Source organism: Rhodnius prolixus, unplaced genomic scaffold (genome assembly GCF_049639745.1).
Source record: "Rhodnius prolixus isolate KJV_2025 unplaced genomic scaffold, Rpr scaffold_10, whole genome shotgun sequence".
Taxonomy (NCBI): domain Eukaryota; kingdom Metazoa; phylum Arthropoda; class Insecta; order Hemiptera; family Reduviidae; genus Rhodnius; species Rhodnius prolixus.
In genome coordinates this window covers 15,562,421-15,575,442 of record NW_027411615.1, presented here as the reverse complement: position 1 = coordinate 15,575,442, position 13,022 = coordinate 15,562,421, and the positions used below count along the sequence as shown (strand labels likewise).

Sequence of the window (13,022 nt, the reverse complement as noted above, 5' to 3'; positions counted from 1 at the left end):
GAATTATTACAGAAGTATGTAGATGTATCAAACAAACTGACAAATGTTTTTTATTAACAAAGTATCAAAGGTTAAAGTTGTGTTGCCCAGTTCAGTTGTGATATTATGTGTGGTGTGTTCATTTTGTTTGCTTTTGTTCTATAATCTGGTTTGGTTTACTTTGTTTTAATTTCAAGATTGCTTGGATTAACTTTTAGTTTTTATGCCAGGAAATATGTTAATAATATTAATGGGAACCACATTAGTATTGTGTTCAAATTAGTATTACTTGAATTGTTGAACATCTCGACAGACGGCCATAAAGGCTATAGTCTACGATGTAAAAAATAATATACTAAAACAGCTTGTTTTTTTTTATTTTGTAATTTTTGTACATGTATTTTGTGCTACAACTGTATTTTATTTATAATATACATCATTATTCATTCATTCATTCCAAAATCAGTAATGCTGCGAAATGGGGGTGAATCTTCAATTTTAAATTAGACGAAACTTCTCTAACTATAACGAATATTGGATTTAATTGTATCTTAGTATTAAAATATAGGTATTGAAGCTTAATTAGAAGCTTCACTGTAGAGGAACTTCTAATTTTAGTTTAGTGGACAAATGTAAAGAAAATGTTTCGTTCCTGACAGAAATACTTACAAAACTATTTTGGGAAATGCATCCTTGAGTTAGATCTTTCAGCAATATCTCACAAGCAAAGAGAGAAAAAATGTACTGGTAATCTTGTTAATGCTGTGACAATACTCTTGTCCGGTAATTGGGAGATGGATTCTCTGACTGGACAATGCACATTGGGCTGGGAGCATTTAAATTTAATGAAATTTTTTTTACATTAAAGGGGCAAAATAATAAAAGCAAAGCGCGCCTCATTTCTTCGACAATTTATTGAAAATAGCCCCGTAAGGCTTTTAGCCTTCGGATCCTCAATAATAACTAGCAATAACTGCAACTGAAATGGAGAACCAGACTTAGTCGCCCAAACGAAAAAAAAAAAAAGGGGGAGATTGAGATGGTTGGCACAAGTGGAGAGGATGCCAGCGGGAAGGGTGCCCTGAAAACTGTTAAAAGAAAACCCAGGACGCAGAAGAATTCGAGGGCGCCCTCGACTTAGATGGCTGGATGATGTGGAAGAAGTCCTTTGTCGGGTTGGTTGGAGTAAGAAGATGGCGCCTTAAGGCGCCGTAGACCGCCACGAATGGGAAAAACTTGTCGAGGAGTTCCAGGTCCTACTTTAAGGACTGTCGAACCAGATAGTAAGTAAGTAAGTCACTGCAATTAAAGTTGCAAGTGCAGGATGCTGCAATCTTATCGAATTGTAAACAGAATTCATTTATTTGTAGAACACGTAAATCAAAATGATTTTTCTTATCAAAGATGATTTGTAGGCTGAAATATAGTAAGTTATTAAAAACCACAAACAAGTTTTTGAACATAATCTTGAAACCAAACCAGATCTTCCGTTGCCAGTAATAAAAATTCAAAACATTTTGTAATAAAACGTAAAATTTAGAAAGTGAATTGTTTAGTCATATTTTCTTGTTTAAAAATACCTAAATTTAGCTTTGTCCCCAATTTTGAAAACAAGAGTATTCAATAGGAACGAACAGAATAAATAATCCAATTAACGTTGCTAAAGTAACTTAATAAAAGTGTACAGAAAACTTGATGGTAGAATGTATGTATTTCATGGACTTCAAACATTATTTATTCATGTAACTGGAAAAAAATAATAATAATACCTTACGATAACTTAGATGAATCCACAGACTTTTTACTTTATTCGTATTTTTATTATAAAAAGTAATAATTTGATCAATAAAATACTCACATCACTGCTTTCAGCAAGATCTTCTTCATCTGAATCAACTATTGATTCCACTAAACCAGATAGATCCACTTCTTCTGCTTCCACAGACTGACAGGTCATAGTATCACTTCCAGAATATGCTGATGATGTGGAAGAATGCGAACTACGATTTGATTTGTACGCATCTCTTACACCGAACTGTAAATATAATTGAAATCATTATTCATTTATTTTTTTTTTTTGTTAAAATATTTTATGTAATAAATGCTAGTTTAGCATGATTAATAATATGAAATTTATAAGCTTAATTGTTAAGATTTGAGGAGAATATAAATGTCAAAAGTTAGGGGAAATCACTACAAACTTCTCTAAGCTCATTTTCGGCAACTTTTTTCTCGAAATCTATTTCATCTATGTTGGTGCAAAAAATTTACAGTCATAAAGGAGGACTTGCCCTTTATTATAAAGAAAGTTTGGGAATTTTATCTTTTATAGAAAAATAGAAAAAAATTGTCAAAGTTGGGTGTTTTTCAACGTTACGCTTTTTCGTGCAGTTTTTGATGATCAACCCTTATAACATACAACTGTCCTACCGGAAAGTTTTAATACCTCCTCTTGCTGACGACATTATGCCTTATTATAAATGAAATCAGCCCAGTAAAGGAAATAATTCCCTGAAAAAAACCTTATTTGTTATTAAATAGGATGGAAAAAATAATGCCAATTCCAGTAATGATTTTTTATTATGACGGAATTTTCGATCTAAGGACTAGGTCATCTTCAGGGCCGTGGAACATATTTTACAATGTATTATAGTTACAATAATTGTATTAAAGTGAATTTGTATAAAGTAATGTAGTTTATAAAATGATTTACCTTATTGACAATATAATAATTTACATTCTATAAGGTTGGTGAAACTTCTGACTTGTCTGAACTGAGTGTGAACGTTTTTATCAGTGTCTGGTTATGATTTATTATGGTTTGTGGTTTATTAAAATATTTCATTTTATTGAATCGATAATAGGCTACAGCAAGAAATCCTCTTTCAAAATAATAATTAAAAAAAAGAAAAGGATAAATCTATTTTAAAAAGAAATTTTGGGAACACAAACCACAAAGATGGCGATCAATAAAAAGCACAGTTGATGTCCTAATTTAAGTCCTGCCAAACGATAGCTGGATTGGAAAAGTTTTAGAACACAGAATTCTCTAAGTATTAGAAACAAGATAATGCTCTGAATTTTATTCGCACAGCCAACTTGTAACTATTCTAGATTCCTTTTATAACAATCCTCTCATAACTATTTAAACAATGAGGAAACTAATTTTTATTATAGAGAGATATGGAACTTTGTGATACGACATATTCCCAATATTCGATGGGGTCAGAGACAGGAATTGATTTTCTCGTATACAGGGTGTCCCAAGCTATATGGATAACGACTTTTTCTCGGAAACTAAGATAGCTAGAAAAAAACTAAAAAATACGTGTTCCCTTAGTTTTTTGATAGAAATCCAAATTTACTTTGTAATTTTTTTTCGGTGCTTCCAGAAGCGAGGTACAGGCACCAACTTCATTTTTTCAAATGGGAAGGTGCGGTTTTTATTTCAGAAATAGATTCCTCTATTTTTTTAAAGAAAAATTTACTTGAACGGTTTTTTTCTGTGAGTGATATTTCAGAAGTTAGGAATGAAAACATGATTCTTATAAGAAATGATAAAATGATAATATTATAACGGTTTTTTGATAGAATAAGAAGAAAAGTACTATTTTATTATAAATTTTACTCCTCATTAATATTACAAATCATGCTAGAAATGGCCTCCACCATTAGAGATGCATAGACATGCTCTTTCCTGCCAATTGCCCCTTACTGCCAAAGAAATAGATTCGGCTTTAACCGACTTACAGGTATCTATTATTCTCTGCTTTAGTTCATCTACAGATGCCATCCCGACTTTATTCTGATACACCTAGATTTAGAAATGCTTTTAGATAAGCAGAAATAAGGAAAGAAAGAAAAAAGTTATGAATAATCACCTTGTTTTTCAGGTATCCCCAAAGGAAATAGTCCATAGGTGTCAAGCCCGGTGAGAGAGGTGGCTACTGAATCGCCATATAACACGCCCATCAAATTGTCTATCGAGATATCTCTTTACATGCCTGATGGTGTTATATCGACACGGGGGGCGATTCAGTAGCCACCTCTCTTACCGGGCTTGACACCTATGGACTATTTCCTTTGGGGATACCTGAAAAACAAGGTGATTATTCATAACTTTTTTCTTTCTTTCCTTATTTCTGCTTATCTAAAAGCATTTCTAAATCTAGGTGTATCAGAATCAAGTCGGGATGGCATCTGTAGATGAACTAAAGCAGAGAATAATAGATACCTGTAAGTCGGTTAAAGCCGAATCTATTTCTTTGGCAGTAAGGGGCAATTGGCAGGAAAGAGCATGTCTATGCATCTCTAATGGTGGAGGCCATTTCGAGCATGATTTGTAACATTAATGAGGAGTAAAATTTATAATAAAATAGTACTTTTCTTCTTATTCTATCAAAAAACCGTTATAATATTATCATTTTATCATTTCTTATAAGAATCATGTTTTCATTCCTAACTTCTAAAATATCGCTCACAGAAAAAAACCGTTCAAGTAAATTTTTCTTTAAAAAAAATAGAGGAATCTATTTCTTAAATAAAAACCACACCTCCCTATTTGAAAAAATGAAGTTGGTGCCTGTATCTCGCTTCTGGAAGCACCGAAAAAAATTTACAAAGTAAATTTGGATTTCTATCAAAAAACTAAGGGAACACGTATTTTTTAGTTTTTTTCTAGCTATCTTAGTTTCCGAGAAAAAGTCGTTATCCATATAGCTTGGGACACCCTGTATATGCAGCTAGAGTCTGGTTTGGACTGAAACCTTTTGCAATCTATTTTTTTGGAAAGAGATTATTAAGAGACAGTTTCATTCTAGACCTACACAACTGTTGTAAAACTATTTACAAATTAGGGTACTGTATTGTCAATTCAGCTCACTAAACCATACGTATATTATTTTTTAGCCGCATTAATTTCATGAAATATATTGGCCTAGAAAAATGTTGCAGTCGAAATTGTCTTCTTACCAAGACAGTTAAATCCGAAAAATGAGGGCAACAAATATGGCGAAATATCAACCAAACAGCATTATTATTTCTATGACGATCAACTCTGAAATAACTGCCCAACCGAACAGTTTTAATTATTGTCATTTTTATCTTTATATTCTAAATAAATATGAATATAGAATACATCAATCGTCCTAAGAGAGAAAATGAGCAAGAACAAGGCTACGCCCCCTGTACTACACTGAAACAGCCCCCCAAAAAACTTGAAATATACAATTGATTTAATAATGAATAATTTAGAAAAAAAAATCTTTACCGAATCATCGAAGACTAGGTTAACACCGCGTGAATCCATGGTGGATGTCGTGGTGGTTGGTGGAGGCCTATTCGTCCGTACCCCCACCTCTGGATAGTCGATCTGTAACAATAAAGTGTTCAATATTAGACAATGAAAATCTTTACACAATGAAACAACAATATAATTAGCAAATGTACAAATAAAACCTTTCATGGTAAAGAACTTGCGACTTAAATGTAAGAAGTAGAGACACAATTCTATGTTTAGAGATGGACAGTTACTTTTTTACAGGGTATGTAGTGTTGCCAACATAATCAAAATGTTGGCTTTATAATGAAAAGTATATTGGCACGCTTTGCAGACGGACACTGTCTAGTTTGGTTAGTTATCCGTCAATGAATTGCAGTTTAATTAGGAATCTAGTTTAAACCTCGCTCGCTATTAAGTTCAGAAACTGGTGCAAACTTTCTTTAGCTCATCTGACTGTTGGATTTACTGGTGTCTGCATTAGATTGTTCCATTAGACAATAAACTTCTATTTTATAGAGGTTTTTTGCCAACTGTGGTTTGCTATGATGCTTAGGTTTGAGGGTTATAGTCTTATGATTTGTTAGAGAGTAATTTCAGAGATTTTTATATGCTTTGAATAGAACCAGCTCGTATGTTCTACACTTTACACTCGTATCACTGTACTTTAAATGCATTTTTGAAAACGCTTTGTGTTTCTCATAACCGACTAATTAAAAACATAGCTTTTCAAACTGTCATTCGAATTCTTGTTTAAAGACTTTTTGAATAAGAATTTATACCCTCAATATTTGGGATTTCCTCGTTGATCTTTCAAACTGACGAGGTAAGCTAAACTGTTCTTAATTTTTTTTTTGTATTGTAATTAAAAAATCTATAATCGAGTAGTAATATCAGAATGTTTTCTGTATACCTGAGGAAACTCCTGTAAAAAACCATGTGCCCCATGTTACAAAGTCCGTGAAAAGATCTTTCACTTTTTTTTGGGAGATAGTTTCGTTCGATTTATTTATTTTAAAAAACTACGCTCTCCTGGAATATCTCCTGGATTTTTATCTGACCAGTCCATCCTTGACATGCCCAGAACGAACGACATGGCACGTATTCTATCAGCATAATTGGCCTTACTTATACTTTATGTCACTTGACCATCTAAATAAATTGTATTATTTCACTATTGAAGCCCTCAAAATAAGATCGTTTATTCTAAATGAATAGTAGCTCTAAAAACTATTCATTTAGAATAAACTATTTAGAAACTATATGTAGAGAGCACTATTTGGTTATTTCTTATTATTATTATATTTGTATTGTTTTAATATTATTTTCTATTTATTAGTATTGTTATTATTATTTTTCTTTATTACTGGAATCAGAACTGTTATTTTGGTTATTATGTCAGTTGCAAATTTATTTCATGTATTTTCATGTAGTTTATGTATTTTCTTTACTTTTTAGTATTGACATTATTATTAATTTCAAAAAATTATTTAAATATTATTCGCACAGAACCCTGTAATGTGTTAATAATACACGAAATACAGAGTTTTTCTATTCTATTCTATACTTTATGTTCATAATACCATAATTGGTATTTATTGTTCTTAAATAAAAATATATTATTTATAATTCTAATTTTCAGGTTTTCTTGAAATTAGATATTTTATAAAAGTTTAGTATCGTTGGTCACTTGCAGAGATAATACGCGCTTTGGGCAAAAAGAAAAAAGAAGACAATACATCGAAAAAATCTCTAGATTAGAACCATCCAAAAATCTAATTCTATGAAAACTATTACATATAAAAGTGATTTATTAGGAAGAATTGGTTTCTAAATCATTAGGTTTTAAATTATGAGAGGTAGGTGGGTTTTAGAAGCGGCGTAAAAAAGGCTTTTGAAGTTATCTTCTCATTTTTCAAAATTAAAGAAAATAGATGGATTCGTTTTCCTACACGATTAGTGGTATCCCAGAAATTGGTTTATGGGAAAAGGTTTTGATTTGAGAATTAATGTGTTAAATAAAGTTTGAAGGGGAAAATATTTTAGAATCAAATTTAACGGAAGTGTGTACGTCATGATGAAACAGTATTATTTAAAAGATCAGCTAAAAAAAAATAAGAAAACTTCAGATAACTAAAAATTCCGGGAGCCAATAATCTCTGATGTTGACGCGCCTTAAATCATTTTTTTTAAAAAACAAACTATTTCCGAATATTTTGTATAAACATTTGATTATTTAGAAAGTAAAAAAATTCCCCAAAGATACAGAGTTAGTTTTAAAAGTGATATGCGGAAGATAAGATGACGCTGTTAGATGTTAAGAGGGCACCGCCTCTCTTTCTCCACTGCCCTTAAAAATAGATCTTCCTCTCAAGTCTGCATATCAGAAAGGTCAAATGCCCCTATAACCGATTAATGCGTGCCTACGCTACTTTTTGATTTTCTTCTTAATCTTACTTTTAAAGTTGCGTAGTTTTTGTAAATTTGTTTTTGTATTTTTACTTTCATTTATCTGGTAAAGAGTAGAAATTAAGATCGTGCAGATTTTTGAGTTTACACTAAGGTTTCGAATCCCCGGAGTCAGGGAAAGAGATATAATAACAAACTGACACGAGTGCGTTTTCTCTCTCAGATCAGTAACCTTGAACCTTATTTACTCAAACTACTTTTAATAGTAAACAGTTGTTTTTTTTTTATTTAAGGCACGCGAATGAATATATGAAGTCATCAGGGCCCAGAGCATTTTTTAGTGTACTGCCGAGTTCCGGACAGTGTACTCTTGTTACAGACAACACTATCCATCACCGGACAGTGTGCTGTACCTTGGTACAGCTTGGAGCTTGCTCCTAGGAAGAGAAAAATCTAAGGGGCCAGCAGCTGGATTCGAAGCTGGGATTTCCACTCTTGGAATCTAGGTATACACTAATCACTTCCCAATGTGTGCTATTAAAAAAACCAACTGTGAAGAAAATGAAATTGTTGATAAACTTGCAAAGGAAGCCACCAATAGTGGGGTAATGGCTAATTATAAATTACCACACACCGATATCATGTGTACAATTGCAAAAGCAGCACTACAAAAATGGCCAGACAGATTACAGTAATGGTAATAAAGGGAGATTCTATAAAACTATGGCAGATCAGTTACCTAGACAACCAAGGGAACTGTCACTAATAAATGGGTTGTTACGACAATAAGCAGGCTGTGAGCGAACCACGCGGTGTGCGGATCGTATCTACACAGGATCAACAAAAGGTCCTCTCCTCTTTGCGTAGATTGCAATGAGGAGGAGGATTTCAAACATATAATAATGGATATGTCCACGTTATGTAGTAGAAATGAAGCGAATGTTTGACACGACTTATACAGGTATTTAAATGCACCATTTCGCTACGAAGACATAATATTCTCCACCAACATCTATGTGCTTAAATCTATAGCAGAGCTAGCAATGAAATATGAATGTATTTAAAAGTTATAGAATGAATGGAAGAAAATGATTAGAGAAGGATTACGTGATTTTAATTTCGGTTAAGCTATAAGGATGGCAGGACCACAGAGTACTGATCCATCCATTAGCTGTAAGGTTTATGTAAATAGTTGTATATAGTAGAGGGATGAATGTGTGAAGCGAATGTATTTGTAGGTAAGAATGGAGAGTGAGTGATATTCTAGTGATAAGCACCTAGACGATGCTGGCTGTATGGCGGAAGCCAATGCCAAAAAAGAAAAGCAAAACAAAAAAAAACTGTAATTTAAAAGAAAATGAAAACTTTAAAATCCGAAACAGAGAGCAAAGTAACTTTACATTGAAGAAATGAGTTACAACTGACCAATGCCTAATCAGTTTGATAAATTTTCCAAAAGATTTCAATAGCAACTTCACTAAACAGTTGCATTTTTATTCGCTGGCCATCCAAATATTGCTTAAAATTACTTTTCTATAATTTTAGCATCTTAAGTAGTTCTAAAGAAACTTAAAAGTCTACTATAAGATGCTAGATAAATTTTTGTTATCTTACTGACCATCGTAGAAGCGTTCTTAAAACGCAATTCTAGAGGAAATGAGATGTTGCTTCTCTTAGAATAAACAAAGCAAATAATCTTCCCAAATTGAAAAGAAAAAGCTGCAGAAATTAAGTGCCCAATTGCATTTTATGCGTTTTGTTTTTTTAAAATATAGTTCTCTGCGTAAATTGCCTGAGCGAGGAACTGAGAGAATGTATTATTTCTAAGTAGGGTTATTTATGATGTACACTGTATTATGCAGAAAGAATACAGCCAATAGAATGTATTAGATGGTATTAAAATTGTTATTTGAGAAATATTAGAATAAAACAAAATTATTACTTGCAACTATGAGTTCATAATACCTTCTCATTAAGTTTACATTAATATTTGTCTTTTTATAGAACTCAATTCCTTTTTTAAATGAAAACTTCTCTCTTAAACAAATTTCTTTCTTAATGGAATCTCTCTCTTTTACCACTGTGAATTGAATTCTATTTAAATTAAGGGATGTTCCATCATGGTGGATGGCACACCAAACCTAGTACCAAAAATAAATCTTTCCCTCTTAATTTTGTGAAACATGCTGTAGCTGCCTTGTTGACGCTCTTCCAAGTGTAAAGTCGAGTGCCTTTTATAAGGCAAAATATGCATAATGAAGTAATTCCATTCTAAAAAGATTTAATAACAACTTATATCATTCGAGAGCATATTTTAATTTCATAGATAACTGTGTTCCCTTTATAAATTAAATATACGAGGGGGTACCCAAAAAAAACCGGAATTATTTTTTAAAAGCTATTTATTTACAAATTTTTTACAGAACAACCTTATCCCCTTCAAAATACTCTCCATTACAACTAATACATTTGTCCCACCGGTGCTTCCACTGTTCGAAACATTTTTTGTAGTCATCTTTAGAAATGGCTGACAGCTCCTTCTTCGTTTTTTTCTTGACCTCTTCAATGTTGTCAAATCGGTGACCTTTCATGCCCTTTTTCATGCGTGGAAATAAGAAAAAGTCGCACGGAGCCAGGTCAGGCGAGTAAGGTGCGTGGGGCAGCGGAACCATGCCATTTTTAGCCAAAAACTGTGTAACAGAGATGGCTGTGTGTGCAGGTGCATTGTCGTGGTGGAAGAACCAGTCTCCTGTTTGCCACAAATCGGGTCTTTTTTGGCGAACACTATTGCGCAATCTTTTCAAAACTTCCAAATACAAGGTTTGATTGACGGTCTGACCTGGGGGGGACAAACTCTGAATGGACTACGCCTTTGGCATCAAAAAAGCAAATCAGCATTGTTTTGATGTTTGACTTGACTTGACGACATTTTTTTGGTCGGGGTGAAGATGACGTCTTCCATTGGCTCGACTGTTGCTTTGTTTCTGGGTCATAACCATAGCACCATGACTCATCACCAGTAATGACCTTTGACAGAAAGTCTGGATCAGTTTCAAGCTGTTGTTTCAAAGCACGACATGTTTCAACTCGATGTTCTTTTTGATTGTCAGTCAGAACTCGAGGAACAAACTTGGCAGCAACCCTTTTCATCCCCAAATCTTCCGTTAAAATTCGCTGAACCGAGCTCCAAGATAACCCACTACTCTCTGACAGTTGATCAATTGTCTGTCGACGGTCTGTGAACACCAGCTCTCGAATTTTTTCAACATTTTCGTCGATTCGGGCAGTTGATGGACGTCCAGAACGAGGTTTGTCATCAATCGACATGTCGCCATTTTTAAACCGAGTAAACCACTCGTATACTTGAGTTTTTCCCATAGCGTCATCTTTGTAAGCTGTTTTCAACATTAAAACACTTTCAGCAGCATTTTTGCCGAGTAGAAAACAAAATTTCAGAGCTGCACGTTGTTCACTTAAACTTGCCATCATAAAAAACGAAAAAAGAACAAAACAGCGCTGGTAAAAACAATCACTGCAGATGAACAGAACAAGCCAGGCACACAACACAGGCAGGACTGAACTGGCAAGGAATTGCGCTATACACGTCTAGCGGCAGAAATGCGTACTACATAAGCTCCATGCGCGGCAACGCAATTCCGGTTATTTTTGGGTACCCCCTCGTATAACAATATAAATTCATAATTCTACATTCAAAACAGGTAAATTTTCTCAATAAAACTAGCAATTTAATTTTACTTTCTACGTAATATCCGCTTTACAAAGCTTTCGCTAAAAAAAACCTTAAACCCCTAAGAACTGGCCACTTCTTCAAAGTTTTAAGCCAGTGGTTTCCAACCTTTTTATGACCAAGGACCATTTTTGATCTTAGCAAGGACCACAAGGTTTAATGTAAAAATAAACTATTCTATTAGATTTGGAAAATGAATTTTAATCATCATTTATCATTGTGATAACGTTTTCAGTTATATTAATGTGCTTTTTTGAACTTGTATTTTCTTAACAAGATAGGTAGTTCTGGGATTAAATTGCCTGCTAAAAGCTGTACTAATTTCGCTTACTTTACCTATTCATAATTGAATTTCGCAAATAAAGGCACGAAATTTATCTACAAAGTTAACTATGTTTGCATTGCCTTCTAAATTTTAATTTCCGGATTCTTGTAATTGTAAGTTTAGCTTATTCAACTGTGTGAAGATATTCACAAGATAAGCCAACAGTATCTGAAATGACCGACCAGAAAACTGTTCAAGTAATTCTTTCATTTTTTCTTAACTAGAAACAGCTTTGCCTACTCCCTCAGTTAGTACAATCTATCCAGCCTATTATCTTTCGTCACCCAACGAACTTCGGTATAAAAAAGAAGTGTGGTCGGATTCCACTGCAGTGTACGTGTATTCAATGTTAAGTTTTTTGCGGACCATATTTTAGTGGTTTGGGAACCACTTGCTTTAGGCATTCCAGCAGTCACTTTGACCTAAAAGCGTAACAACTAACTTGTGTCTCCGGACACTCGAAGAACCTGAAGAGGTATCTGACGTTGGGAATTATTTGGATTTAGCGGAATACTGGTGGATATCTTAAAAATCTCTCAGCTACACATAGATACTTTCAAATTACACACTTAGATCTCTGAAAATAGTCAACGTTACTTAAAAGAGCCAATAAAGTTGCTTCGGCCAGCTATGGAGTTGCCTTTGTCGCTCTTCTTTGTTCAATCCAATCAACCAATTTCATCAAAAAATGGACATTTAGCACTTAATCAATTGTAACGTAATAAAGAGAGGTTTCAATTAAGGAACTTTTAAAGAAATCAAATAAATCAAAATTCAGTAAAAGCAAAACTCATCACATTACAATGGCTTAATAATCCAGAACGGTACAACCAACGCTTTAAACAATGTGTAGGATGAAGATCTCCCTTTATTTCTCGATAGGTTAGCGAAAGAGAATGGACATTATACTTCTTCTTTGTTTTTTTTTCTCTTGGGAGTATAACAAAGACAGAGAGCGGCACATATTGCCTTTACCATGATGGGAGTATGTGTGGGTCGAACGCCAACCTCCTATTTCTTTTTCTCACTCGACTGGGCGAACATCTTGGCAGACAATTCACTTCATTAACCATATATGTCTGGATACAACTTCTTCAGATAATATGCGCAACAGAGATAAGAATGAGTTAATGAGAGTTATCAACAGTGCAAAAGAGGATATCCATTAAGTTTTGATTTTGGATGTGGATAAAAAAAGAATGAGAAGTTTTTAATTTCTCAAAATTTTCATTTACTGACTCCTAACGCCGGGGAAATCGTGCGTCCAGCGTAGCTAAAGCTAA

At 33.6% G+C, this 13,022-nt stretch overlaps 1 protein-coding gene across 8 annotated transcripts in view; it reads right to left on the bottom strand.

The window, feature by feature from the left end:
• LOC141457137 (rap guanine nucleotide exchange factor 2-like) overlaps positions 1-13,022 on the bottom strand; it is a 519,728-nt gene that overhangs the window by 18,908 nt on the left and 487,798 nt on the right. For all 8 annotated transcript variants that reach the window (XM_074133690.1, XM_074133691.1, XM_074133694.1 and 5 more), the window contains 2 exons: positions 5,249-5,350; positions 1,838-2,014 (listed from right to left, as the gene is read on the bottom strand). In XM_074133690.1, coding sequence (XP_073989791.1) covers positions 1,838-2,014; positions 5,249-5,350 — 279 coding nt within the window. The remainder of the gene's footprint in view (positions 1-1,837; positions 2,015-5,248; positions 5,351-13,022) is intronic.